The following is a 27999-nucleotide window of genomic DNA, read 5'->3' on the forward strand; positions in this document are numbered from 1 at the left end:
GCGGCCCAAGGCGGCGGGGGGCGCGGCGGCGGCGGCGGTGCCGGCGGGCCGGGGCCGGGGCCGGGGCCGCGGCGGGCGGCCGCCATGTGGCCGTGCGGCGGGCGGCGGCAGCGCCGCCTCGGGGGCGTCGCGCTCCTCATCCTTGTGCTGTGGCTGCTGCTGCGCAGGTGAGAGCCGGCACGCCCCCGCCGCGCCGCGGGGGTGCCGGGGGTCGCGCCCCGGTGGCGGTGGGGGGACGGACGGACGGACGGACGGACACCGGGGCGGCGTGCGGGCTTCCCGGGGCGGGCAGCGGGCTTGCGCGGCCGCCGCTGCCCCGCAGCGCTCCTGAGCGCAGGCCTGCCGCCGTGACTTGTGTTTGCTGTTGAGAGCAACTGCGCTCGAATGGAAATGGGGGCCGCCTTTTACGGGGAAAAGGGTAATTGACTCCGTGCTTCCTGCTCGCTGCCTGGAAAACTCATTAACGGCGACCCAGGCTCGATACAGTCCAAACATCGTTTCTTATCAGAATGCATAGGGAAGGAAAGCGCACTGCTCCCCACCAGCCACTGACGGAGAGCATTCCTCCAGCGGGATGGGAGCGTGGGAAGGACTGGAGAGAGTAATGCTGCCTCCTGCATAAATGATTTAAAAGCTTTAAATAAACGTTACGTGTAATATACACAACTTCTTGTCTATCATAAAAAGTAATGGGTAAGGAAAGACCAATTGCCAGCGCTATAAATCAGATTCTACGTTAGGCTAATGCTATCCCTGCTGACCTTGGCTCTCGTAAGGCTTTACATCATCGCAGCTCTGATGGATGATGCACGTTTGCAAATCAATCGCTCTGCCAGATCTAACCCATCTCGGAAGGTGCCGCGGGTGTCTCCAGTGCGCTCGCACCAGAGCTTTGTTTCCCTCTCTCTCCAGCGTGTTCTGGCTCTGTTTTTTCTGCGTCCCTGTGTCGTCAGTAGCAGCACGGACCGAGCGGCGTGGTACCCCGAGACCTGGGCTGCAGCGTGCGGTGGTGCCTGCCTCTCCTTTCAGACCAGCTTTAACTTTCTTCTTCTGGTCCCATTTGTACGCCCCAGGCCAATATCCGTTCCTCTGTGGCCCATCTATAGTAACGAGGTTATTCGAGGTTCTAGCGTGAATCCTGTGTGGTTTAGATCACGTTCGTTTTGGGGGCGATGCTCTTGCCTGGACGAGCGTGTCGAGGTGCATGTCCGCACAGTAGCTTCTCCGTGCAAGTGACAGAAGCTCTTCAGTCCCTGACAGCGAAGTGCTGGAGATAATATTCAGGCAAGGGAAAATGTAGTTATTTATTACCACTCAGATCTTTTTTTATAACTTGGATATTTTATAACGGGTTCTTAAATTCGTAGTAGAAAGTTACTTGATCCTCAAAGCTCTAGAAAAGCCTTGATAAATCTTTGCTTAATTAGAAACAAAATTCTTTTATAGCTGGTCTTGGGTTTGTGCCACATAGGTTCTCAGCAGAGGATCATTGCAAACCGATACCTGATAAAAGCATAGAAGTCTGGCTCCTGTAAGAGTGTGTCTCTAAAACACTGTATCCATTGGTACACTGTGTTTTTCTCCGTGGCCCAGGTCACCTGAGAATAAACCGTACTAGAAAATGCAGTGATCATTATCCCAGCCACGTTGAATGTGCACCTGGGGCTTGTCTGACCGACACAGGACCTCGGTTGCCGCAAGACAGCGAGTCATGAGTGGAGGCAACTCAAAGCTTTCACTTTCCTCTGGCCAGAGGAAGCCCAGAATAAATGGCAAAGCCCTCTGAGGCAGGTCTAAGTAGAGCTTAGGGATTAACTGTAAAGTCCCTTGTCCTCTGAAGCGCGTCCTTTGGTATCAGCAAAGCAAGCTAATGGTCTCCAAGCTTTTTCCGGTTTTGAGCTTCTTTTTCTTTTCTGTTAGCTTTTTCTCTGAACGGTTCTGGGTATGTGGTAGGCCTATACCAAAGCTAAATCTCTTATGTCATGCAGAGAGGACTTCAGCTGGGTTTTGTTTTACAGGCATGAATGCCTTAGCGTAGCTGTCTGGTTTAGCAGTTAACTGCAACTTCCCTATTCCGTTTGGAGTGTTTTGCGCTTCAACTTACGTCTTATAAAGACAGATCGTTTTGTTAAGACTAATCTGTCCAGCCCAATGTCGAAGCTTCTGTTCTGGGGGAGCTTGGTGATCTAATGCTATTTTTCTGCAAAAAACGAGTCTTGCCTGAAGCAGGGAGGAAATGGCTACAGAGGGACAAAGTAGGCCAGTAACCTCTAGCAAAGACAAAAAAAGATTCTTTGCAACCTGTGCTGTCGTTATAGAAGTGAGAAAAAAAATCTACTGCGAGCTATACATTGCTCTTGAGAGGTAGCACGTAGCCCAGGTGGGCTTTGAGCTGTGGAAATCCAGCTCAGGGTAACAGGATGAAGCTCTGCTGAGTCACAGAAGTTTTTTTCAGGAGAAGCCACTTGAACAGATCCCAGTGAGAGATGTGGGTTTCAGGATATCCAGGATAATCTGTTGAAAATATTGGGAGCTTCCTACCAGTGCTTCTTGGTGAGAAAAAACACTGGAGCCGGGGAGTTTTAAGGTAGGAAACTTGATGGAAACTTGCCAACTTAGTTATGCCCAGGATTAAGAAGATGAGCTTAAGTGATTTGTTTATTTTTATCTGGCTGTGTATGCTTCCTGAGTACAGCCTTCATTCTGGCACCAGTGGCAGCTAGCAGTACTGTTGTGCACAGGGGTAATTTAGGGCTTTACCTAGCTCAGAAACAAATTGGAAACTTAGGTATTTTCCAACCTGACCTTTAAAAATTGGAGTTTTGTGTCTCCAGACCCCTTTGAGCTTTCCGCCTCAGGCTTGCCACCAAGCAATAGAAGCAGGTATAGCTGCAGTTTCAGGATCTGATTTGCAAAAGTTGCAATCTGTGCGAGATGTACTTTTAGCAGAATAGAGGGGCAGGTAGGCATAGGATATCCTGTGTGTGGATTGAGAACCACCTCCCCTGCTGGGAAAATTCATAGTAATTCCTTGGGAGCAATGCCGCTGTTTCCTAGCCTCACATCATCATTCTCTGGCTGTACCTAGCTTCTTGTGTAGATGAGCATTTTTGATCCTGTTCCTATTCAGGCAGTCACCCTTTAAATATGGCATTTAGGTATTTTGTGCTTATTTCTCCTACTTTGAGCTGCACTATCTTCATAAAGGCTCTGCTATTGCTGCACCACCTTCTGAATAGGATACGTTACTATCTCCTTGCTCAGCACTATTTTTTGTAAATGGTTTGACAGTAAATGCACATGAGTGCTCATTGACTGAAGGCAGTGAATATCTAATCTAGACTTCCTTTTCCAGGTATTACCCGTGCCTGCTGCCGGTTGTTTCAGAGCCCTGTGAGAATGCTGTGCTACACAGGTACCCTCTGTGCTTGTCAGCCAGCCCGTGCAGTGTCCTGGAAATCTTAGATTTAGTTCCTTTGTAGTCTCCTTGTCTTGTGTTGGAGGACAGGTAATTGCTGGAGGCTCCTGGTTAGCAATCCCTGTAAGCTGTGAGTTCTGAGAAGTCCTCACCCTCTGCTAATACCTGCTCTACATGTAGTCTAGAAAACAGCCGGAGGCTTAGGTATTTCCCTCTTCTCCGAATGTGGCATTTCTCTCAAATGTGTGGGTCACTCTTGCTTTCTTGAGACGGGAATTCATCCCTCACATCTGGCTGTGATAACGTCTCAGAGGAACAAGCTGCTATTGTCTAACTCTTTTGTGTATTCAGAGTTGTGGAACTGGGATGGTCTGATGGAGGCAGTGTAACTGCTTTGGATCTGGACTAGTTGATAAAATGTTTTCTTGGTTCAGCCGAAATGAACTAGGGAGCCGTGTAAGGCAATAGGAAGTAGTTTCTTGCATGCAGGAACCGACCCGAATGGAGCTGTGATGGCATGAGTATTGAAACTGGTAAGTGCTTTGGAACCTGGTATCTCCTTTGCTCCGGTTCTTTTGGCAAATAATATACGAAGGAATTAACCTAAGCAGTAATGCAGGTAGAGGTAAGTTTGTGAGGACAGCAGACCTCGTCTTTCCTGAGTGATTGAATGTAGTCCAGGAGTTTTCTTTAAATTAAGGAAATGTTTCTCTGTTCACAGTGAACAGCTGAGAGTTCTTTATTTTTTCCGTGCATTGAGTTGGAAGGTATCAGAGACCACAAGACATTCAGGGTAGCAATACTGAAATGCAGCCGCAGCTGGAGCGAGGATCTGGAAATCAGCCAGCATATGTCATCCTACTGCAAAACAGGGAGATCTTACATTTCATAAGTTATGAAAGCGTTTGTGAGTATGGAGTGAAAACTTGCCCATCTTGTATTTTCAGCAAGTTAGTTTTATGATCTCTGCCTGAGTAGTGCTACATTTCAGTTGTCAAGTATGGCAGAGTGGCTTGGGCCATTCAGGATGGAAGCTACTAGTGAAATGAATATTAAATACACATCTTGGGCAGATCTTTCATCTGTTTTATAGTCTTCTGAAAAATCTATATGCTTTATATGACAAAGGGCATGGTTTACTTAAGAAGTAGGAAGGTCAGAGCTGATCCTGCCAGGTAGGGTGAAATGAGCAGCCTCTCTTAGGGGGACAGATTTCTTTACGATAAGCACAGATTTCTTTACTAGAGAGTGGATGCTCATACGTTTCTCTTTCTCTTCTAGGTTTAACTGGAGTGAGCTAATCCCTTTGCGGTTATGGGGGAGGACCCTAGGCTTGCAGACAGAAAACTCGCAGTTCCTCCTGGAAGGCATGCCTTTCCGCATATTTGGAGGTTCAATGCACTATTTCCGAGTCCCCAGGGAATACTGGGAAGACCGCATGCTTAAGATGAAAGCGTGTGGCTTAAACACCCTCACAACGTAAGTGTCCTCGCTCCCTAGGCTCTGTCACACATACCTTGCAGCCTCTCCCCTCTTCCATAGTAGTTGGTGGGATTTTCTAATTAATTCCAGTGGGCCATAGCAATGTCTTTCTGTACTTGTCATTACAAGAAAAGACACAGAAGAGTAGTGGGGACTCAGGTTTCTATAACCTTCACAGGCTGCAGTATCCTCAAATACCGACTGGAACAGATGTCTGTCAGATGTACTGGGAAAGTGCCTTCTTAATGCTGACCCGATGAGGAGGGGTCAGGCTCTGAAACGGCCATTCAGCATGGCTGTGATTTCTAAATTGCTCTGGTTTGGAGAATGAAAGATACACCTAGAGAGAGACCACATTTGATGATCTTGAGAAACTCAGATATTGCAGAGTACAGGAAAAGAGTGCAACAAAGTATGGACTTGCCAGAAAAGTGAAAGAAAGGCACAAATAATATGTAAATAGACACTTGTGATGTGTACATGCAGTAATCTCTGGATCTGTTACTGACTAAAAAAGGGAGTGCATAGTTTTTTTCTGTGCTTCACAAATGCAGTGCCCTTTTCAGCCCTTCACCTCCACTGCCCTTCTTCTGCATTTCAGGTACGTGCCGTGGAACCTTCATGAACAAGAAAGAGGGAAGTTTGACTTCAGTCGAAATCTGGATCTAGAGTATGTGGTACAGACAACTCTATTATTAAATACTCCTGTTTTGAGGGGAGGGTGCGCGTGTTGGTTCTGGATGAAGATGTCATTTCCAGCTTCTGAAGCAAAGCCTGTAGCTTGATCAGGCAATGGAGACTCTCATTCTTTCCCCTGCTTTCTGGAGTTCTGGGAACTTACAGGTTTAGTACCAGTCCAGTATAGTTGCTTCATCAAGCAATTCTCTTCTGCTTCTGGTACCTAAATTTCATGGTGTTTGGTGTATTAGGAGTGCATGGAGTAGGGATTCTCCAGTCAGACAATAATTACGCTGTCTGGATCTCTAGGGCCTTCCTTTCACTGGCAGCTAAAAATGGACTGTGGGTGATTCTGCGTCCCGGACCTTATATCTGCTCTGAATGGGACCTTGGTGGTCTGCCCAGGTAAGTGTGTAAGTAGTTCAGTTGAGGCAAGCGTTTGGGACTGTGGGAAAAAACCCCCAAACCGCTGATCATACAGTTGAGCCTCCTTCAGAGATTCAGAATGGCTGGCTGTTAGATGGAAATATTTATTTCCTGTGTCCCCAAAGCAGGTGAAGACCCATTATGTTATTGAGCTCTCCTAAGCAGCACAGACAGTAAGCCTGGAACCAGAATCTTTTATGAGCAGTTATTCTTTAAAATAATAGTTGTGTTATAGCATAATGGTTACAGCAAGAAAACAGAATTGGGGAAACCCATCTTCTATTGCTGTTGCAACTTGACTGTCTGTATAATATGAATAGTAGTATTTGCAGCTTGATGTAAGAATTTGCTTCATCTCGGGTCCATTTTAAAAGTCCTGCTAGAACATAAGTACTATATGGGTGGCAGTAATAAAGACCCATAACTTTTCCAAACTCCTACTGCATTTTCTCCTAAAGCACACAGCTTGCTGGTAAGAGGCTTTGAGAGCAGAGTTGAATACGTCAGCATTGAGACTTGCCTGGTTACTAGATCCCAGTGGAACCAGTGCCAGGTTACATACCACTTGTTTTCCTTACCTTCACAGAGCATAAACCTCAGTGGAGACACTTGACAAAATTTGGGGATTATTTCTTTTAATCTTTTCATTTTTCAGAATGCCCTGCCTTTGGCATCAGCGAGCTCAGGTGCAGAACTGGGAAGGTGTGTCAGGGACTCGCTCACGAGACCATGGCTACTTGTGAGCAGAGGCAGTAGCTAGTTCTACATTGGATTATGAGAAGTGCATATATGGTCAGTTGTTCCCCCATCACCCACATATTTTTTTATCAGACAGATGAAAGATTCTGATAAAGAGCAACAGTACTGTTCTCATTTTACAGATAAGGAGGGGATGATTTTGTAAGCCCACCAAGCTGTATATAGCATACATGAGTTGATTCTTTCAGACCTCTGGAAGCACTATTAGTTAATGCCTCCTTTTGCAGAGACAAGGAAGGCGCAAGCTCACTCTGCTTAAATTGTTATAGCAGTACATTGTTCTGCTCTTAAACAAATTGCCCTTTTCTGTGTTAACCCCAAATCAGCGAACTAAGTCTTGTAAATTAGCAGTAGAAACCATGGGAACAATTACCAGAAGCTTTGTTTTGAGCGATGATTGGGGGTTTATGAGGGAGCACTTGGTTGTAGAGTGCTCTTGGGGATGCAGGTAATTCCAGAGTAACCTTTAGAGTGGTAAGTTTAGCCCTTGAAATCTTATTGGGAAAGTTAATGAAATGAGCTTAGGCCCAAAATACAGAACAAAAAGAAGGGGAACAGCTTGGCAATTGCAGTCTGGACTCATTTAAGAGTGTGAGTGGTAGATAGCCTCACATGGTGTCATTCACTGACTTACAATGTTGTCCATACCTGCACTGTGGGCTTAGCCAAGTGACACAGAAGGATCAGTGATTCTTCCCCAGATGTGACTTGATGTTGGTGGGTGGTGTTACCTCTGGCAGCCTTGACTGGACAGGAGACTAATAGATTCTGTTTGCTGCTTTTTTCATAGTTGGCTGCTGCAAGACCCAGAGATGCAACTGAGGACAACGTACAAGGGCTTCACAGAAGCTGTGGATGCCTATTTTGATCATCTAATGCCTATTGTAGTCCCTCTTCAGGCAAGTACAATCCATTACCCTCTCTGTCCACAAGTGGGGACTGTCTGCCCAGATGAGTGTGAGCTGTGTGTAATGGCAGCAGGTTGGAGCAATAACAAATCTACCAGCTTCACTTTAGGAACCAGTATGGACTGGAGTTGTCCGTGTCAGCTCTCCAGATCTAGCCGTTTCGTTATGCATAGACTTTGGGGGGATGAGAGGGTGGAGCTGAGTCTATCTGAGACTCGTACATCTTTCCTGCAGGCCAGTGCCACTGTGATTTCAGTCCCTCTGGTTAGAAATCATGGTGAACAACTTCTCCCTTTTGTTCCCAACAGTACAAGAAAGGAGGCCCCATCATTGCAGTGCAAGTGGAGAATGAATATGGCTCCTATGCCAAAGACCCAAACTACATGACCTATGTTAAAATGGTAATGTTGGCACATTTACTTGTTTCTGTGGTGAATCTCTCTCATAAACCACCTTCCTTATAGTATTTTCTTTTTTCTGAATGACTTTTTAGCGTGGCTTCAGAAACCCTTGAAAGCATCAGTGCATAATCCAGCTGCATTTCCCTTGATGTTTCTTCCTGGAGTGGAAGAGATGGCATATGACCCTCTCAATATTGATAAGCCTGTGTTCTTATGTCTTCCAGAGAACAGGGTGATAGGGAAATGAGGGAGTATCTGTAAGACATAGCTGGCCTTGAAGAAGCTGTCTCCTGCTGGTCCTGTTTTGCTTCTTTTAGACGACATCAGAGAAAGGTTTCTCTTTGTCTCTGTTGACTTCCCTGGGAGGAAGGTTTATGTGAACAAGCTACCAGCACACTCCTAAACTTGTGTAATCTGGAGCTCAGCATCAGGCTGGTTAATTTGCCTAATGCCTCCCTTACCCTTGTCAAACAGAGATTAGACTGTGCTCTGGCTCCTGCCTCTGAACTGAATGGTAGAGTTGGCCAGTGCTCAAGGAGGCCAGGTTATCCTGGTGGATCTAACATGAGGCTAACCTGTTCATTTGCCCCCAGTACAATTGCAAGGCGGACAGTTAACAGGATCTGCAGTATGTCTTACAAGGTTTATTGCTTAATTTCTTCTCACTGAATGCTTAAAAGTGTTGCTGCATGTGAGAGAGGTTACCCATCCAGTGGTGTGTATGTGCTATAAATTGTATGTTCCCTGCTCTTCTGCTACAGCATTATCAGATCATTCTGACACCCTTTGGGTACCCCAGCTTCTCCCTGAGCATCCTGAGGTTAGCTCTGGCTCAGGTTGTCCCATTGCTCAAGGTATACAGAGGCTCTTCAACCAAATAAATCATGTGGCCGGAGTCCTAATCTGTTTAGAGTGGTGCCTGCTCCTGCACTAACTCCATCTCGTGGAGTGATTTAACATTGCTTAGAAGGTTAAATATGAAGTGTACATACAAACAAGTTAAAGAGCTAATTGCCAGTCTGAACTGATAATGTCAAAATTGTCTATCTACATAGTTTCCCTCCCTATGTCCCACCAGTGGCAAGCATATAAGCAAATGGCTTTCAGAGCCCTAAACAAATGGGGCATAGAGACTCTGTTGTGTCTGAACAGCGTGGTGACTCGGTGCTTGCTTTTCCGTATCTCAGTGATGAAAGAGCTTGTGATGTTTCACAGACTTGTCAGAACAGATAATGTTTCCTTACCAGGCCTGTGGGTGTATTTTTGCAGTGCTGTTTTGTCATATTCTGGTATCGTGTGCAAGTTGCATCTGAGGAAATATATTATAGTGGTTAAAGACAAAAATGTGGGAAAGCAAGATTTGCAGAGCTTCCCTTTTGGTTGGAGTGGGATCTAATGTGAGGTGGAGCTCCTAGTCTTTGTTCTGGTTTGAGCTTTGAGCTTTGAATGTGGCAAGTTGATTAATTCACATCTGCATCTAGCCTATATGACAATGTTGCAATCTTTCTGGAATTAATATACCCATTAAAAAAACCCCACAACTCACACAAAACCTGAAATCCCTGTCCTTATCTCACTCTTTTGGGTGCAGTGCCTTTGCCTTCCAAAACATCTAGGCCACAAAAGGGTGTGTTGACATCTCCCTCCCCACACAGTACATGAGCTGGGATTAGCTGAGCACACACCTGTGTCTGCCTCAGACGCTGTTTCTATTCCTGGTTTCTCTGCTGCACCCTGAAATCCTGTAATGCATTTCAATGGGTGGCAGCTCTCTGCCGTTTCTCCATTTTGCACTTATATTCAAAAGGAGGGGAAGAAACTAAGTGTTAATGCAGTGCTCAGAGAATTATCTTAATAAAATTTGTTAGAAATTCCAGTTCCCTCAATAGCTGAGTTTGGCAGATACCAGCATCTGTTCAGGTATCAATTTAGTGATGATAGGTTGATAAACTAACCAGGTTGTCTTAACTCTGAATTGGGTTTGTCTTTAAACTCTGTGTTGTAATGCTTCTCTAATGTAGACCGTGTGGGATGCTTACGTCTACTCTGTGTGCAATATGCAAAGATTTCTTTAAATACACAGCAGACATTAACTAGTTGGTGCACATGACATGGGTAACTCCTGTGTGAGCTGATGTGTCTTTATCACCATTTTACAGTCAGTAACTTAGAATTAAGAGACCGAAGGCTTGTTTTCAAAGCTCCTTGAAACTGAAGGAGTGACTTCCAATGCAGGTACAGTGAAAAGAGGGGTTAATTTGCAACTAGGATTTCCTTACCTCTCCTTCAAACGTCAGCCACTGTTCTGTAAAAAAATATCTGCAAGAGAAAAATCCTAATGGGAAGAACCTTGTGTGTGCATATGAATTTTAAAAACCTTAGAGGGCTATTTCATACAGTGCTGTGATATTGAAGAACCAGTAAATTAATTCAGACTTGACTATTCAAGAACATAGGTACCTGAGCTGTCCTGTGATGGCATTTGCTGGCAAACCAGCTATTTTCTCCTTTCAGCTTCCATTGTTAGTCAGGAAGGGTGAGCTGCTTTTCTTTTTCTTCTTCTACCTGAAGCCCTCTTTTGATGGAAAGCAGTGAAGCTATTTATTAAACTGATCTCAGAAGAAGAAGATAAAATCCTGAAGTTTGATGCCTCAGTGAGAAACCGATCCAGGTTTCTAAAACAAAACAAGATTTTTCAGTTGTCTTTAAGCTGGAAAAAGTAGGCAGGGAAGCTTCAGGAGGAATGGGAGATGTCACAGGAATAATATTTCTTACCGAGCCGCTACCAGTTTCAAGCTATCCCAAGAGAAGGTAATAATGTACTTTAATGCTTTAATATCCTGACAAATGCTAAACTCAGGCTGTTAACACAATGGCTTTTCCCCTCTTTAATTTAGGCCCTGTTAAACAGAGGGATTGTGGAATTGTTAATGACCTCAGACAACAAGAACGGGCTGTCACTTGGCTTAGTGGAAGGAGGTATGTGCTCATAGGAGAGCAAGGTAAGATTGTGTTCTTTGTCTGTGGCAGCTGATGAAACATAGCCTTTGAATGAGAGCAGTAGGCTTCATTCGCTAAGCTGCACCCATTAACTGTATTCTGTTTGCGGTAGGAGCTTCAGCCACAGAGCAGGGACGCCCTTAGCTGGATGGTGTACACACAGAATCCCTTCCCAGAAAGGCTTAGAGTGGTTTTTTTCAACATAAGGTGTAACACAGTGATAGCAGGATTGCTCCATGGGGAGGACATGGTCCTCTCATGGACAGCGTCCTCTCTGCTCTCAAGGACATTAAGCATGTGCAGGCTAAATACCTTGCTGCCTTCTGTCTAGTATTGGGCATCTGTACTTCCCAATGAGGTTAGTCAAGAGATGGCAGCACCTAGAATTTCTTGATGTTGTTTCCACCAGATTACAAGGTTGAAAATACTACTTCTTATTGCTTTATTTGAATATATATTAAACAAGTACCTCAGCAGTTACTAATAGTAATAACTCATTCGTAAGATACCTGCTTTGCAATTAAAGAGAGGAAGAAAAGTCCATCAAAACCTAGGTTCTGAAATCTAACATTCTGTATGTTTAGCAGTAGTTTGCGGGGCAGCCCTGTCTTCTCAGCGAGCTTGCTCTGGGGTGTGCAGCCTTTGGTAGGTAGGTAAAGGAGGGTATCAGATGTGCATAATGCGAAAGGATGTCCATTTTCCCTTTCCCTTTTAAAAAGTGTAATTCTATTAAGTGTTTAAAAATGCTGCTTAGCACCCCTCCTGCTTTTCACTGTGAAGAAATGGAGGTACAGCTGTTTGAGTTTCACCATGCCCTAATTCCGACTTTGGGGCATAGTGCAATACTGTTTTTCAGATTTCCAGATCCAATTCAGCTGAGATTGGCCTGTGATCTCTCCTGTGTTTCTGCCAGTTGCCTGCCTGAGTAGTAATTGCTTCCCTGGATGAAGTGTTTGCAGGGTGCAGTCTTTGAGTGCTCCTGTCATCACTCAGTCATAAATACTGCTAATTTTCTAATCTCAGGCGTGAAGATGATTAAAAGACAAGACTTTTCCCTCCTCTTTTTCCTCCTCTTATTTTTATTTGAAAGTATGAGAGGGACAAATTCAATAACTCTGAAGTCCGTGGTCCTTCACCAATACGGTGCTCTTCTCAATTGTATTTTTTTGGAGCGCAGCAGTTTCCAGCCTTGACCACATAGAGTCAGTCTCTCCCTGCCAGCGAGCTGACATACAGAAGGGCTGGTGTGGAAATCCCTGTCTAGCCCTCACCATCTTCTGTGAGAATGTTTACTGCCTCAGAGCTCGTTCTTGTTTGGAGTTGTCTTTTCCAGCATGTTGCATGCTGAGAGCTCTTTGATACCAATTTGCGTCTCAGATGTCATAACAATCTGCTCATTAGAGTCAACATGTCAAGTAATCAGATGCGTGGAATAACTAGGGCTCAAAGCGGTATAGCAGCAAGGTGGTTATGAAAGCGCTAAAGGAGAGAGAACAAAATCCACTGTAGAAATGCATTAAGAAAATAGAAGACTCCATACTGGGGTCAAAAACTAATGCAGTGATTCTGTCATTTTGTTTGTTCTGTTCGATGAATCGGTGTACCGATTTCTTTCCAAGAAGCGTTTGTAGGTTCCTGTTAATGCCAGGAGTCATCAGTCTGGTGCTCTGCGGAGAAAACTGTCTGTTGTAGAAGGACCTGAGACTACAGCATTGTAGCCCTTGTTCAGTAGTGGCAGCACGTTTTCAGGGGATGAGGAGGAAAGCTTTTGTTGTCGTGGGTCCCCTTCGTGCTCATAGGTATAGTGGGATGTCCCATGCTGTAGGGGAAAAATCTCAGTCAGTCTCAGAGTACCTGAGCAGCTCCTGCAATCCTCCTCCCTTCACGGGCACAGTCAGTGGCAAGAATCCCAAACCAGGTGGCTCTAATCTGGCCTGGTACAGCCTCCCTTCTGGGAGCTGACGGGTGACAAAATAAAACCTCTGGCTCCCCTCCAGGCCATGGCTAAAGCACCATGGTGGAAAGCTGTGTGTATGTGAAAACAACCTGCTGTGGAAAGGATGAATAAGGCTTTGGGGACTGGTTCTCCACACCTTTACACCATTTTCAATGGTGTGCTGTTAATCTGCCTGAAGAGCAGAATTGGGCATGTTCGCTTTCAGGATTGCCAACTAATGTATTACATCAGTGCTAAATCCATGTTTGATTTTGTTCTCCTACCATGTTTGCCTGGGCTAAATTCTTTAGCTCAGCACACTACATAGGTCAGCCTATTAAAATCAAGGTATAAATAGTGAGAAGTGAGCTTTTGCTTCTGTAAGTATTCTGTTTGAAGTGCTGTGTCTGACACAACTGGGGCTGGATTTGATACCAGCTCTCTTCTAAGAAGTCAGTTTTTAATACAAAATCATACCATTGCTCCTGCATTTTCAAAGTTTCTTGGGAGAAATATCATCAGTGTGACCGAGGGCTAGAAAAGTATGAAAATGGTTCAAAGGTGTACCAGGGGCTGGGACACTGATACCAGATTAGCATCTTCTAATGCATCAGCCCCTGCAGACAGGTCTTCCCACTCCAGTACCTGAAGATCATGCAGCGACTTTTGCTATACATGCAGCACACACAAACTAGTTGCCAGTTCCCCCATGCTGCACAGGGCAGAAGCACAGATAAGTCTTCCAATTACAATTTCTATCTGGTTCACTTGTACTGTGGTTTCTCTCACCCACCCCCACAGACATGACAAGCTGTAAGATATTGCCTGGGTAGTGATTCCTGCAGCTAAAGCCTCGGAGATCAGTGTGGCATCCAGATATGACTTTCTAATAATAAGTTTGCTTTTATGTGGTGCCTTTTATCTGAGGATCTCCAAGTGCTTTACAGCCTCTAATTAAAGCTTGTGACACCCCATGAACTGCTCTGATGCTCTCTCTTTCTAGTATCTCTGAACGTTAAAGCTAAAAAGATGGCCTGCAAGTATTCCACTGTGTGCTGCGGTCCAGTTAGATTCTGCATACTAAGTGAAAACTTTGATGGGAAATTTCCGAGGAGGTTGTATTGGTGATTCAGAAGATGTTCCAGCATATGTCGGGCTGACGCCTAAAGAGATGGTCCCCTAGGCATTTTGTACATGTCTAAATTAATACAAACTTCTTCTTTTCCCAATAGCATTGGCCACTGTTAACTTTCAGAAACTGGAACCTGGGCTACTGAAATATCTGGACACAGTACAGGTAAGATGCAGAAAAACTTTGTTCACCTAGATTTTCCAGGACAGCTTTAGAAATGAAGCACTGATAGTCTTGTTTTGGTTTAGTGTGTTGGTTTGGGTATTTTTTTTTGAGCAAATGTTTGGGCTTCCTTCTCATTAGGCCAAATCCTTCTGGAATCAGTGAAAACACTTATGATAATTTCTCTGGAAAGTGAAGGTTTTAAGTATGCTGTTATCCAGCACCTTCTTAAAGGCTTTCCATTCAGCTGTGCCCTGTGGCCTGTGTTTAGGCGTTAGGGGTTAGATTTCTTCACACTTTCAAGTGTTGATACCCACTAGCATCCTGCTTTGCAATTGTCAGACCTCTTTCTTGAAGTTCAGTCGTCTTTTTCCCAAACTCTTTTACGCTGATGCTGTGGATGCCATCAAGAGCATGTTTGAAAACTCTAGTCTTCAAATGCTGGGTGTTGGTCTACTGCAGTTCTTTCAGGGTACACTGTGATGGGTGTTTCAGTCATCTCCCACACCTCATATTCAGTGTAGATATGTAAAGTTGTATTAATGGCATGCTGTGCAGAAGAGTGTATTGGCTCCACTAGGCATTTGGTCCTATTTCTGCTAGCACCTGCAGCAGAACTGATCAGAGAAACACTTTGATTTCAGATACACTTCCACAGTAACTTCAAAAAACACCTTCCAGACAGCGCAGTCCCAAGCTCTTCCTGCCTTCTCAGCAGCCCAACCTACCTGGCATTTAACAGTGCTTACTGCAGAAAAGCATTCAAATCATGGAATCATAGAATCATTAAGGTTGGAAAAGACCTCTAAGATCATCTAGTCCAACTGTCAACCCAACACCTCCATGCCTACTAAACCATGTCCCAAAGTGCCAAGTCTACAGGTTTTTTGAACTCCTCCAGGGATGGTGACTCTACTACTTCCCTGGGCATCCTGTTCCAATGCTTGACAACCCTTTCAGTAAAGAAATTTTTCCTAATATCCAATCTAAACCTCTCCTGACACAACCTGAGGCCATCTTCTCTCGTCCTATCGCTAGTTACCTGGGAGAAGAGACTGACCCCCACCTCACTGCAACCTCCTTTCAGGTAGTTGTAGAGAGCGACAAGGTCTCCCCTGAGCCTCCGCTTCTCCAGACTAAACAATCCCAGTTCCCTCAGCCGCTCCTCATAAGACTTGTTCTCCAGACCCTTAGTATATTTAGTATATCGCTTCACCGTCTTTAACCCCCTGTGCTGTCCAAGATAGGAATCAGGGGTAGGGAATTGCCTAATGAACACTTGATGTGAAAAGTATCTTGATTGTGTGATGGGGGAGTAGTGAGGAAATAACCAGTTTTGCTTTTTAGTGACAAGTTCTCTCTCTCTTTGCATCCTCTGTCCTCTTCTTGCTCTCTTGCTCTGCTTGCTCCAAATGTCAGCCTGGAAAGATGTGAACAACTGACATCTGCCTGTGGCCGTGATTGATTCTCTTCTGATCTCCTCCCTTGGCTTTTGCCTGGACTGTGAAAGGAAGCCTTGCTGCTGGCTTGCTGAACATTGAATCCTACCACTTTAATTTGTTTTCTTTTCCTGTATGGGCGAAAGAGGGTCTACTGCATGTACTTTCGCTTTCTTTAGGTCTTACAAAATTCACCAAACCCTGCAAATGAACAGAAGGTGGCAGCTTCCCCACCAACTGAATACACAAATGCAACATGGCCCAATAAAAGCAGCTCCTCCTTTGCCACACTTACTAATTACAAGATAGGAAGCTGGTAATTCAAATTTGTAAGGATTATGAAGCTATGTTATCTTTCCTTGTTATGGTCTCTTATTCCAGAGGGTGATAAAACTCCTTCTTTGACTAGTTTACTGGGGATGGATTGATTAAACATATTTCCAAGAGCTGGACTGAACCTGGAACAATTAGATTATTACAGGCACCTGCAGTTGTTTTTTCCTAATGAAACATGAGTTTCTTTAATGCCACTTACCTTGGCCATTTCATGTGGCATCAGATAAAGCCCCTATAAAATAAAGGGCAAAATTGCCTTGACTAGAAATAAATACCATGAGCAGGGAGTGCCAGCCAGGCTGAGCACATGTTGTCCTGTCCTGTGATGGGGCCGGATGGAATTCTACAGGAGCTAAGGGAGCTGGCAAGCAGTGACAAATGGGAAGCTGTTGCTCTGTGTGCAGAGCCTTTTTAATGAAGACCTAATTCCTGCAAAGGCTAATTCTTACCTGCCAACACCATATGCGGCATTAAAAAGGCATTAAGCCGCTAAGGTCTGCTGTTCCTACCTTGGCAAGCATTGGCTGCAGTGCACCTGCAAACTCTCAGCTGGCAGTGGCGTAGCTGATAAGCAGACATTTATAAATGTGTATTTCTAGCAGGAGCTAAACAGAGACAGTTGGTTTGTCTTTTTGCTACAGCTCTACCAAACAACAATATCCAGAGCTGTTTGGTATCACCTGGTTGTGTGCCGTGGTTTTTGCTTTGTGCCTAGCAGAGAACTTCTCTGCTTTGCCTGCCTGTTCTGAGCATTGCTGGCCCACAGCATCTTGTTCCTTACTTGTTTGGAACTCCTTAGCTGCTTTTTTCTATGCCAGCTTGAGAAGAAAACACTCTTGTAAACCATGTTGCTAAGCTGCATTTGAACAATGCTTCTCTAGAAAATAGGGATGAGTGCAAGACTGCGCTGTCTCCATTTTAACTCTTTGTTTTTGTTTTGACACAGAGAGATCAGCCAAAGATGGTCATGGAGTATTGGACCGGATGGTTTGATAACTGGGGAGGCCCTCACTATGTCTTTGATGCAGACGGTGAGCACTGGATACTGTTCTTGTAGATAGGGGAGTTTATTGCTCTGCAAACAGTCACAGGAAAATGACATACAACTTCTTCAAATTTTCTGTCCTGCTCTAACCGTTGCTTTGTGTGAGTCTTTGTAAATGAATCATCTCTCAGTGAGTGGGTCACATTGCCGTGCCTTGGATTTTCTTTAGTAGTGTTAGTAAACATCAGATATTTTTTAAAAAAATCATATTTTTCTTCTTATTCCTCAAAGAGGGACTCTATGGGGTGTGCAGAGTGCCAAACATCTTAAGATGTTAGTGTCAGTGTGTCCTAGGGCCTCGTGCTACTCTCTGTTGATTTTAAAAATGCAGCCCAGTGATTTAAATTGTCTCTTTCACCTCCTGAGCTAATCTAGATCCTGTGAAGACTTTATCTGTATTTTGTAAAAATGTCACAAGTTTTATGAAACCTCCACCATAACAACATTACTTGTATAGTGAATAAACACTCCTCATTAAGAGAGGATTATTTTACCTTTTGTGGGAATATGGTGAACTTAAGCCTCTTGCAAGTATAGCACCTTCTGAAAACTATCAGGCTTTTTCTAGTTTAAAAGCTCATTAGGAAGGAAGACAAGTACTAAAAAAAAAAAATCAACAACCCCAGAACCTCCAGGGCATCTAAAGTACAGTGAAAACAGAGCTATATCAGACTGTTTTAATGACTCTCTCATCCTCCTGCAATTGTCTTTGTAATTGGGTCATTGGTGTGTTGAGTTTAGGAGTCTGACTGAGTAGTCCTTACAACTCTTCTGCTTAAAAGCAAAATTCCTGCTCAAGTACATGAGCTTTACCCTTTTTCACCTTTAGGAGAGGTATATTTGAATGTATTAATATCTCCCGATATGTCAGTAGACATGCTGCCCTTACTGAGGGCAAAATAGAAATCACAATACAAATCACTGTAATTACACAGGCGTGACTGACTGACAAGGACCAGAATGTTTGTGTCTACTTTGAATTACTGGAAGAGTGTTAGCCTAGCTTCTTGGTCTGTGGCCTTCCTGGCACTGCCCTTCCTTTACAGAAATGGTGAATACTGTAGCAAGCATCCTCAAATTAGGAGCGTCCATCAATCTCTACATGTTTCACGGAGGCACCAACTTTGGCTTCATGAACGGTGCTTTGGAGGCTGATGAATACAAGTCAGATGTTACCAGTTATGGTGAGTTTTCTTTCACTGCCTTGCCCAATGCACCTACTGTGAGAGTGCAGCTCAGACTACCCTTTGGGCTAGTTACAGTTGACAGAAGCATTGAGAAATGATCAGTACAACCACTTTGTCACGGAGAGACGAGTTGGAACATAGCTCAGAAGCAAATGCCTGTCTAAATGGGGGCTTACATTAGTGTTTCCTATTTCCAGACCCATGCCAGGGTGTGGAGGATCCCCTTATTCTGAACTGGGAATAGAAGTTGCAGATGATGACTTTGCTTCATGTTATCTCCATGCTGGCTCTTCTTTCTAGGGAAAGATGGTGATCCAAGATACAGTTCTGTTTTTTAATTTTACCAAGTCACATTGTACCATAAAGCTCTTTTCATCCCAACAGCCCTTTGTTAAAATTGTTAATTGTTGACTTTATCCTGTGTGAAATTCTGGATATATGCAAATTAGATCTCTAAAAGTATGTTGCTCCTCAGTGAGTGGCTCTTGTCCAAATTAAGCAACTCTATGCTTGTCTAGCTACATTCACACAGACAAAAGTGTACAGGTTGCCATAATATAGACAGTGCCAAGAAAATTGTGTCTTGGGCTTTTACTTCTTTGATGACAGCGTACATGAAGGCTGTCCCAGAGCTGCTGTATGTTTTTTAAAACATATGTGCTTCTTTTTCAGATTACGACGCTGTGCTGACAGAGGCTGGAGACTATACATCCAAATTTTTCAAGCTCCGACAACTCTTCAGCATGATAATTGGTAATTATGAATCCAAGAACCAAAATACTGTTCTACCTACAGTGTTAAATCAGAGACTTTTTTAAACTGGCCCTTCTGCTGGAGCCCTGTGATGCTGGTTGGTTGACTGGCTGGGTGCTTTTTCCAAAAGATGGGAGGGAGGACCAAAGGAGATCTGGAGGGGCCTTAAGTCTGTGTTGGCTTTTTGCATCTGAAATAGTTGTTCCATCTTTCTTTTTGCATCACAGGCCAGCCTCTTCCTCTCCCTCCCATGATTGAAAGCAAGGCATCATATGGTGCAATCCTGTTGCATCAATATATCTCTCTCTGGGATGTGTTACCATCTCTTTTACAGGTAGTACTACCAATTTTAATGCATCTCAGTACTAAAAGGCATCGCTTCTTGGGTGGAAAAGGCAATTAGCGCACTGGCTTGTATCCCATGAGGATAAGGTTGGGGAATGTTTTGTCAAGGATATGCAAAGGAGGCAAATCTTTTATCTCACCTTTTTTACTGCTACTTCTCTTCTCTTGGAATTCCAGTTTTGCAAGTCCTTGGCTCCCTTTTCTGGTACCTTGTCTTCATTGCTGTAGCTTTCATAGGGTCATAAGGTAATTCAGGTTGGAACAGACCTCTGGAGGCTTATAGGGTAAATGTAACCTGTGGCAGAGTGGAACACCTATCTTAAATGAATTGCCTCTATGTGGCCTGTCAATGCTGGGAGGCCACTTCTGCCATTAAATTTGTTTCTCCTTTGCAGCCCATTAAGTCAGAGTTTCCTATTAACATGGAGAATCTGCATCTAAATGATAGCAGTGGGCAGTCGTATGGATATGTGCTCTATGAGACTGTCATATTTGGTGGTGGACATCTCCATTCAAGGGATCATGTCCGTGACCGAGCACAGGTAAGGAGCAGAGGGCAACTGTGACTAACTTCAGTCAGATGTAAATGCTTTGGTCTTGGCAGCTAGGCAGGAAATGGGTCAGCCATGAAGGAAAATGTGAAGTTTTAGATTACATGTGTGATTCTCTCTTTTCAGTTCTCAGCTAAGCCCCAACCCTTATTATTTGTCAATCAGCTTGAGGTTCCAGTCTACTAAAACTTATAATATCTTTAAACATCAGAACATTGAATGTTCTGAGAAATGTTGTGGTTTTTTTTCCCACCTAGACTGAACCAGTGACACGGTTACGGACACTGAGTTCTAGTTTCAAGTAGAGACAATTTCCTCTGCCAATACAGCTTCAGTAACCTATGCAACACATGATTATAGTATAATTGATGAGAAGTTGCTCTCCTCTCTTGTGCTCTGTTCTGCAGGTGTTTGTTAACACCATGTATGTTGGTGAGCTGGACTACAACACAGTGGAGCTCTCCCTTCCTGAAGGACAGGTAACTAATTGGAGATTGCTCACAGCAATAGTATGTGGATAACAGAACCAAGACCACTAAAGAGGCCTAGCTCTCAAGAAGGGACCTCCCACTTAATCCATTTAACTAGCTGGTACGGACAGGGAATGGTTGTCACACCCTAATTAGACACTATTTCACTAGTGAAATACAGCGTGATTTCACTGCCAAGTTACTATTTGTGATTGAGAAGTGGTTTTTGAATACTTTTCCATGGAGAAAATTCAAGTCATTGTAGTGCTTGCACAAAATTTGCCAGCCTTCCTGCCACACCCACAAACTGTAGACATCGAGTACTGGTACCCTGTTTGTGCAGATTAAGTCCATGTAGGCTTCATCTTCCTTAGCACAAAGCAGGTTTTAAAGGGGCTTGGGGGCTTTTGCACCTTTTGAGTCTCAATGAAATGATGGGCAGTGTGTCTCTTTAGCTCTGAAAGTAGTCGTACCCTGGCAGAAGTTGGCAATAAGACTAGTATATTGATTGAATGCATGTCAGCAGAGCTGTGCATGGCTCCTAGGAGTAGGTGAGTGGGTGGATATACTAGTTGTTCTTATGACTTGCGGGAGAGCTATATGACATAAGCCTGTACTATGTCAAACTCCATTTCTGGCTCTGTGGGTGATAGCAAAATGGTACTTAAAAATTCAACAGAAAAAAAAGACAACTTTTATGAAAAGGCTGAGAGTTCCTCAGTGGCATAACTATTTGCAGTAGCTGAAAGATATGAGGACGCTGTTCTGTCACATAATCCAGAACTTTAAAGTAAACAAATAAATTGCAACTGCCAAAGGTATTGGTGCCACCTCCCCTCTTAAACACCTCTACTGACCTCTGCTAACCAAGCATTATGGCTGATACAGCACATGCTGCGCACCGGTCCAGCTGATGCTCTTCCTTTTGTTTGTTTGGGGTTTTTTTGTTGTTTTTTTTTTTACAGGGATTCAGGCAGCTAAGACTCTTGGTAGAGAACCGCGGTCGTGTCAATTATGGCCTGGCATTGAATGAACAGAGGAAAGGTGAGTTAACTTCTTTGTTCTCAAATTGTCCTAGATAGTTTGCTGAGTTTAAACACTATAAAACTGTCTTTCTTGTGTGCTTTACACAGAACCAAACTGAAGACCCAATACAGCTATCATAGTGCTAGCCAAGACTACCATCTGGGAGTCGGTGGGAAACGGTATGACGGAGGGAACTTGTTAAAAAACACAGTTCATCACCCCCTGTCTGGAGTGATTGTAGATGAAAAGTAGTGGCTGCCTGATGGCTTGCATTAAGGCTTCTTATTTTGTAGGGGTACAACTAAACCCAAGGCCATCAATGAATCTTATTCTGCTCTAGATTTGCTAGGTGATGTTAGGGTACCCTTTCTCTTGCTCTGTGAGCATGTTACTTCACAGGGAGAGAAGGAAAATACCTTTTTTAATCTGTTTTCACCTGGGGGTTTGATATTGGAGGATCACAACATTTAAAAAATCACACAATATCAGAAGGAATGAATTGCATCCTGTTGAGCAGAATTTACTAAAATGTTCAAGTCTGTCACACACAATTGTGGAGCTGGAAGAGGTCAAAACTCCAGGATTCTATTTTAGTGGGGAAGTGTATGCAAAAACTATACAAAATAGGCTAATGGAGTTAGGCATGTGACTGTACTAATTTTATTTTACTGCAGAAGAGGTGCATAAAGCCTCATCGCTGCTTAGGCAGTCTCAACTGCAGTCCTGTAATTAGGAGGCTGGATTAGGACCCAGGCTTTGCCTGCTACATGGAGAATAACTTTATCTAACAGGAGAGTGCTAAATGTAAATTACTTATAAGGTGTCTTAAGATCCTCGGATGAAAAGCACTGGATCAGCACTGGACATTAGTGCTTGCCCATGTTATATTTTGCTGTGCCTATTAGAGAAGTAACTGAATAACTGCTTTAAAAAAATCTATACGTGGACAGCTAACTAAAAACCAACAATAACAACAAAACCCCATCTGCTGCGTTTGCCAACAATGTTTTCTGCTTGGAGGGTGTTTAACGGCCTGGTGAGTTGAAGCAAAGGGGAGAGTGGGGAGGCCAAAGTGTAGTAATGCTCCCCACTCAATCTGGATGAGCAATGGGACCATATGGACTCTAATTCCATTGCAGAATGTGGCTGCTTTCCATCTCCTGCTGTTCCTCGCATTCAAATAGGAAGATCTATCAGCTTTAGCTGTTTTTCAACTCTTCATTACCCCCATTGCTCTTGCAGGCTTAATTGGTGATGTCTTCTTGAATAAAACCCCCTTGAGGAACTTCAAGATTTACAGTTTGGAGATGAAACCTGGCTTCATGAAAAGGTTTGTGGGATTTAAAAATATTTTCTTCCTCATTTGAAAGCAACTGTTTACCAGCAGTACAAAATCTAATAGCTAGCAGTTAAATGTATCGGAAAGGCAACACAAGGTAAAAGTAGGTAGGTGGATTTTTGCACCGATAAGTTCCTTGCTGATACCTTTGTCTGAAATAGTGCAGAAAATGGTGCCACTTTATCCATACCATTATTTAGGGGTGAAATATATTCCCACTGTGGAGGATTTAAAGACTTCCTCACAGCCTGTACAGCAGGGTTAGATCGGGTAGGTAAAAGCATGGTTTACCCAAAGGGGTGGGTCCCAACACACCCACATGTTGGAGAAGTTTGTGTCTTTCTTGAAATTAGCAATATGGCTGATATATTTAGTAATTCAAACTCACAAGGGACGGATTAATTCTAGGAAGCTACTAATAGTACATTAACAAGTCCAGATGGCTTCCTCTCTTTTAAGTTATTTTGCTTTAATTCAAGAAAGACTGAAAAAGAAATCTAGCAGGGATAAGTCAAGGAGCCTCTGTTAGTAGATACTGAAAACCTTAGCAAACGTTTAAGGCAACAGATGCCCTATGGACTCTGGCCACGATCCAGAGAGACTGTTTTCAGTTATGTTGTTAATACCAGAAAGTAACACATGTGCATCCCCCAAGATATCACAAGCTCCCGCATTTTGTGTAGGAAGGAGAGAGAGGCCATGTTAAACTGAAATGGCTTTTAAAAGAAAAAAAGTGTACCTTTTGAAATTTCTAAGGACAATCTTAACAGGTGCTGGGGGGCTACCTGAAGGATTCTTATTGATGGGGTAACTTGCATAACCTTTGACTGCAGGGTTTTAGAAGAATATTTGCAGTAAGGAACATTAAAGCAAGTGAACTGCCATGCCCAAACAAAAGCAAGATTAGTCAACACTATAATCAGTTACTGGCAATTGACCAGTAGCAATGAAACACAATCAGCTTACAGTTACCGCGTAGGAGGATGGAGCGCATGGTATTGTGAAAGGAATTGGCGTAGGCTTTTAGTTGAATAATTCAGTAGCAGTCAAGCTGCACTGGATCAATAACTTCCCTGAATCCAAGAGATGCAGTTTGTAAGGGTTGGAAGGAACATGTTCTGACAGAAGCTCAAGGCTTCTGTGGGACTCACTCCTTATTTTCTCTTCTGTTTGTCCCCTGCTCCCAAATTGTTGCCACAGGTAAGAAATAATAGCAGATTGCCCCTGATTACTGCAAACTTGCAAGGATGTGTTCATGTTCCTTGATAGGTATATGGGCAGGAATGTCTGTTTTGAATCCTGTGAATTCTGCAGGTTTTCCTTTAGCCTGTGCAAGCCACATGCATTTAAAGCTTGCACCATGGCACTGTCATATCTGGAGGAGGATGGGTACTTCAGCAGCCAACATGAAGCAGAGATTTTTACATTGCTGTAAAGCATTAGAGATGGTGATAGCCCCATATATCCTTTCCTTGTACCAGAAATTGGCCTATCAGTGATGTGGCAAGCATAGGATAATGAAGACTGAGACATGTACCACCAGTACACTTATCTTAAGTGGAGGGATCAGCTAGGTGCTTGCCTTGAATGTTTACAGGAGATAAACACTTCATCCCTTTGCAGCATGAAGAATATTACCTTTAGGCCTTACCACTAGAAGGCAACTGCTTGACATTTCAGGCATGCAAGGAAATAGCAACCTTGTTGAAACAACATCCATCCGCCGTTGTAAGCAGCAGTTTGAAATGATCTTGAGACCAGTGTTGTGTCTCTCAGTGCTGCCTGGTGCTTCCCTGCTGTCTTTGGTCATTCTCTTACAGCTTGCGACATATTGCTGGATGGAGTGCGGTCCCAGATTACTTTGTCGGTCCGGCTTTTTTTCGTGGAAGGCTGTGGATAGAGCATCAGCCACAGGACACTTTCTTGAAGCTACAGGCAAGTCCTGTTTTTCTTTCCCCTCTATTTTTTCTTGATCAAGATTTTTAAAAAGCTGGTTAGAGAGACACTTGTGTAATAGCTCTGACTGAGCTCTGCCTGTAGTTTTGTAGTCTTCCTCTGATCGTGGAGAAAGAAGTCTTCTCAAGCTGGCAGGTAATTCTGCTCAGTCTGTAGTGGTCCTGATGAGAAAACGTGCAATACTGACCCTGCAGAGCTGCTAATGAACAGTTAGTCTTTTTTATTGACATACAAATGCTATTTCTTTTCTAGTCACAGAGGAGTAATGGGCACAAAAAATAAAGGAGGTACTAGTTTTATCCCTACCTCCTCAACGTGATACAGAAGGAGTCACTTCTTTGTAGACATGGCATGAGAGTTAGCGTTCACATCTTCCTTCTGCAGAAGATTGCTGTTCTTGCACAGAACTTAAGATGAGATATTAAGTATTATTAAACTTCCTCCTCTGATTTTGCTACCTTAGAGCCAGGGTTCCTGCCAATCATTATTGTACTGCTCACTTTTCCATTTATGCTTTGTTGTAAATTATGCTAGTCAGTAGCAATACAGTATTTCTGTCACCTGGGAAATAGGTGAGGGGAGATACTCTATGCTTGGGAAGAAATAAAGATACATCTGTTCAAAAGGATGAAGTTTCCTGTACAAGCATGAATTGCACATTTTTGAAAGCTTTATCCTTTTAATTAGTACATTAAGGATAACTCCTCTTCAACAGGGCTTACTTAAATGTTCATGGCTTCAGGGAGTTGCACAGGGAAAGCAAGCAGAAAACCTGCAGAAAGTGGCCTGAAAGAATGCAAGTGTGAAAGTAGACTTAGTTTCCTGTGGGGATGCTAACTAGGCAATACAGCTGCATCAGTAATTCTGTGTAATGTCTTGATTGTAGGGCTGGGAAAAGGGAGTTGTGTTTGTCAATGGTCAGAACCTGGGCCGCTACTGGAAAATTGGACCTCAGGAAACACTCTACCTTCCTGGCCCCTGGTTATGGAAAGGGAGCAATGAGGTGAGAGGCCTTGGTGGGATTTCTCTTTGCTTGTTTGTATTATTAAAGATCCTGCTTTGAGTCATGTCCTGAAGAGCTAAACATATACAGTATATTAATTACCTATCTCTAGCTGAAAACCAGCTCAATAGAGAGGAAGGAGACTGTTACCTCCTAAGATCTGTGAAAATTAGGGAAGGTGCTGCTCTAAAGCTGACTATGGCTCTGACAACTATTAAGACATGATGAGGATGGCAGCTAAACTTCAAAGCACTGTATCAAGTTCAAAATCAAGACAAACCTGATTTGATGCTGGTTCATTTTCTGCATCATGTGGTGCTGAAGAAGAATCACAGTTACTGTTCAGACTCATATTGATTGATCTCTTTAAATGATGCTTCCTTCCCCTGCTGTGATCGTATGCCTTTTCCTCCTAAAAATATTTAAAGTAACTCAGCCTTTGTATGGAGGAACTTTATATATCCCTCTCTTATGCAGATTGTCATTTTTGAAGAACGCACTGCAGGACGGATAATACAATCTGTCGACATACCTTATTTAGGAAGGACCCAGTATGTGGACTGATGAGAGCTTCTTTCCCATGTTTGGTTCATCTCGAATATTCCTGGTTGCATGTCTGGGGACACGATGGCCCAGGCACTTGGGCATGTTAATTTCCACTAGACCCAGGTAAAGGATTTGCTCTTTGGCAGTAAGTTCAGAAGAGAGAATGGTCCCTGAAGGAACCAGAGTCCATTGTTTCATAAATGGATGCGGAAGCTCATCTCCCTGCACTACTGAGGACCCACAGCTTGGATGGCTGCGCATGATGTTATGCACCGTCTGGTGAATGTGGGGGAGTAAAAAGGTGCTGGAGGCAGGAGAGAGAGAGAGAAAGAACTGAAGCCATCTGAACTGAAAGCTGAGCTCAGTTCTCCAGTGACTTTAAAAATGTGTTATTACTGGCTTCCTTGTTTTTATAATTAGATAGGGAGAAAATAGTTGGTGAACATGTGAGTAACCAGGTGTGGAAAACCATTTTGTTGGGCTTCCAGGCAGAATTTAGCAACTCACTCCGCAAAGAGGCCATTACTTGTTCACGTGTTGGAAGCCAAGTTGGTTGTCAAATGACTTTAATTTGAGCTCTTTCTCCACTAAGTTTTACTATGGAGGTTGTGTCTCTCTCAAAAAGGAAAAAAGAAGTTTTAAAAAGTGAAATGTGTTTTGTCCTCTATCAAATATATCATTATGCTTCAGGCCAGGCAGGAATGAGAACTTCCAAGGAGGAGGTGCAGGAGGAGAAAAGGACAAGTTAGTCTTCCAGTCATCCCTCCACCCCTGCTCTCACTGTGAAGCACCTGAAGATGAAATTCCCCCTTGTAAAATGAGCAGAGATCAGATCTTGGTTGGGGAAGAAGTAAAGGGGTTGCATACATAGTTGCAAATGGGAGAGCACATCTGTACTTTCTAGTTAAACCTGCTGTGAAATCTTGGGATCTTGGGTTCTGTTGTCTTTTTTCTTTTTGTCCCTCAAAACAGAAACCTAGGATTTAGGAAAACATGGTTTTTTTAACTCACCAGCTCCACAGTTACTGAGGAGCTGCCATCTCTTTAGGGAGAGGAAGAGATCAAATTCAAGCTGCGAATCTGTTCAGAATTTCCGAGAAGTCGCTCAGCCCCTGCTTTCTGTTCCAGTAACCAGAGGATTCAGGCTATGAGAGAAACACCAGACATGTGCACTGTCTCTGATAATGGAGTTGCGGGGTATTCTGGCTCTTAGAAACCATAATTTTATTTAACAAATTTAAATACAGTTTGTTTAAAACTGAGAACAGACAGTGCAGCTGTAATACACTCCATCCTGGCCAGAGCTGGTCTTACTGAACATATGTATCTCTGCTCCCGAGGACCACGGTAGCCTCCGTGCAAGTTGGAAGGGCCCTGGCTCGTGTGACCAACTTTGAGGAGAGTGGAGCGTATGTGCAGGGTTGTGTTCAGGACTCGATTCTTTGCATTTTTCTGAAAGTTATTTCCTTCCACGGAGGGAAGGTTGCAACCCAGCAGGGACTGGAATTAAGATTAGTGAAACAAAACATGCAGCTGGGAGAGGACATCAGTTGGAAACTATTTAAATAGTATGAAAACTTTGTAGTCCTTCAAAAATGTCTCTTTCCACTCTAGGGTTTGCAGACTGAAGTGAACTTGGAAGGCTAGTACAATAACAGAATAAATCTGCTTGAGTGCAGAGAGCTACTGTTTTAATACAAG

At 43.6% G+C, this 27999-nt stretch overlaps 1 protein-coding gene across 3 annotated transcripts; it reads left to right on the top strand.

Annotated features, from left to right (window-relative positions):
- The first annotated feature begins 35 nt into the window (after positions 1-35).
- GLB1L2 (galactosidase beta 1 like 2) lies at positions 36-27993 on the top strand. 3 transcript variants are annotated; one of them, XM_072884689.1, is made up of 19 exons: positions 36-167; positions 4700-4897; positions 5502-5570; positions 5888-5983; positions 7554-7662; positions 7980-8072; positions 10970-11051; positions 14241-14305; positions 17024-17108; positions 18169-18306; positions 18982-19062; positions 19290-19396; positions 19803-19949; positions 20366-20437; positions 21394-21472; positions 22697-22784; positions 24614-24728; positions 25636-25752; positions 26230-27993. In XM_072884689.1, exons 1-19 carry the CDS (start codon positions 85-87, stop codon positions 26314-26316), a joined length of 1911 nt encoding a protein of 636 aa, XP_072740790.1. In that variant the 5' UTR covers positions 36-84; the 3' UTR covers positions 26317-27993. The 3 variants fall into 3 exon arrangements, with proteins under 3 accessions (XP_072740790.1, XP_072740792.1, XP_072740791.1); XM_072884691.1 differs by lacking the exon at positions 19803-19949; XM_072884690.1 differs by lacking the exon at positions 5888-5983.
- Positions 27994-27999: the final 6 nt, after the last annotated feature.

This window comes from Ciconia boyciana, chromosome 20 (genome assembly GCF_034638445.1).
Source record: "Ciconia boyciana chromosome 20, ASM3463844v1, whole genome shotgun sequence".
Lineage (NCBI taxonomy): Eukaryota > Metazoa > Chordata > Aves > Ciconiiformes > Ciconiidae > Ciconia > Ciconia boyciana.

Bases quoted from the DNA above. Each gene is read 5' to 3' on its own strand.
- GLB1L2 (XM_072884689.1), top strand. From the start codon at position 85: ATGTGGCCGTGCGGCGGGCGGCGGCAGCGCCGCCTCGGGGGCGTCGCG. The intron at 5,984-7,553 runs GTAAGTGTGTAA...CTTTTTTCATAG, and splicing joins GACCTTGGTGGTCTGCCCAG to TTGGCTGCTGCAAGACCCAG. The intron at 19,397-19,802 runs GTAGTACTACCA...TCTCCTTTGCAG, and splicing joins TGTTACCATCTCTTTTACAG to CCCATTAAGTCAGAGTTTCC.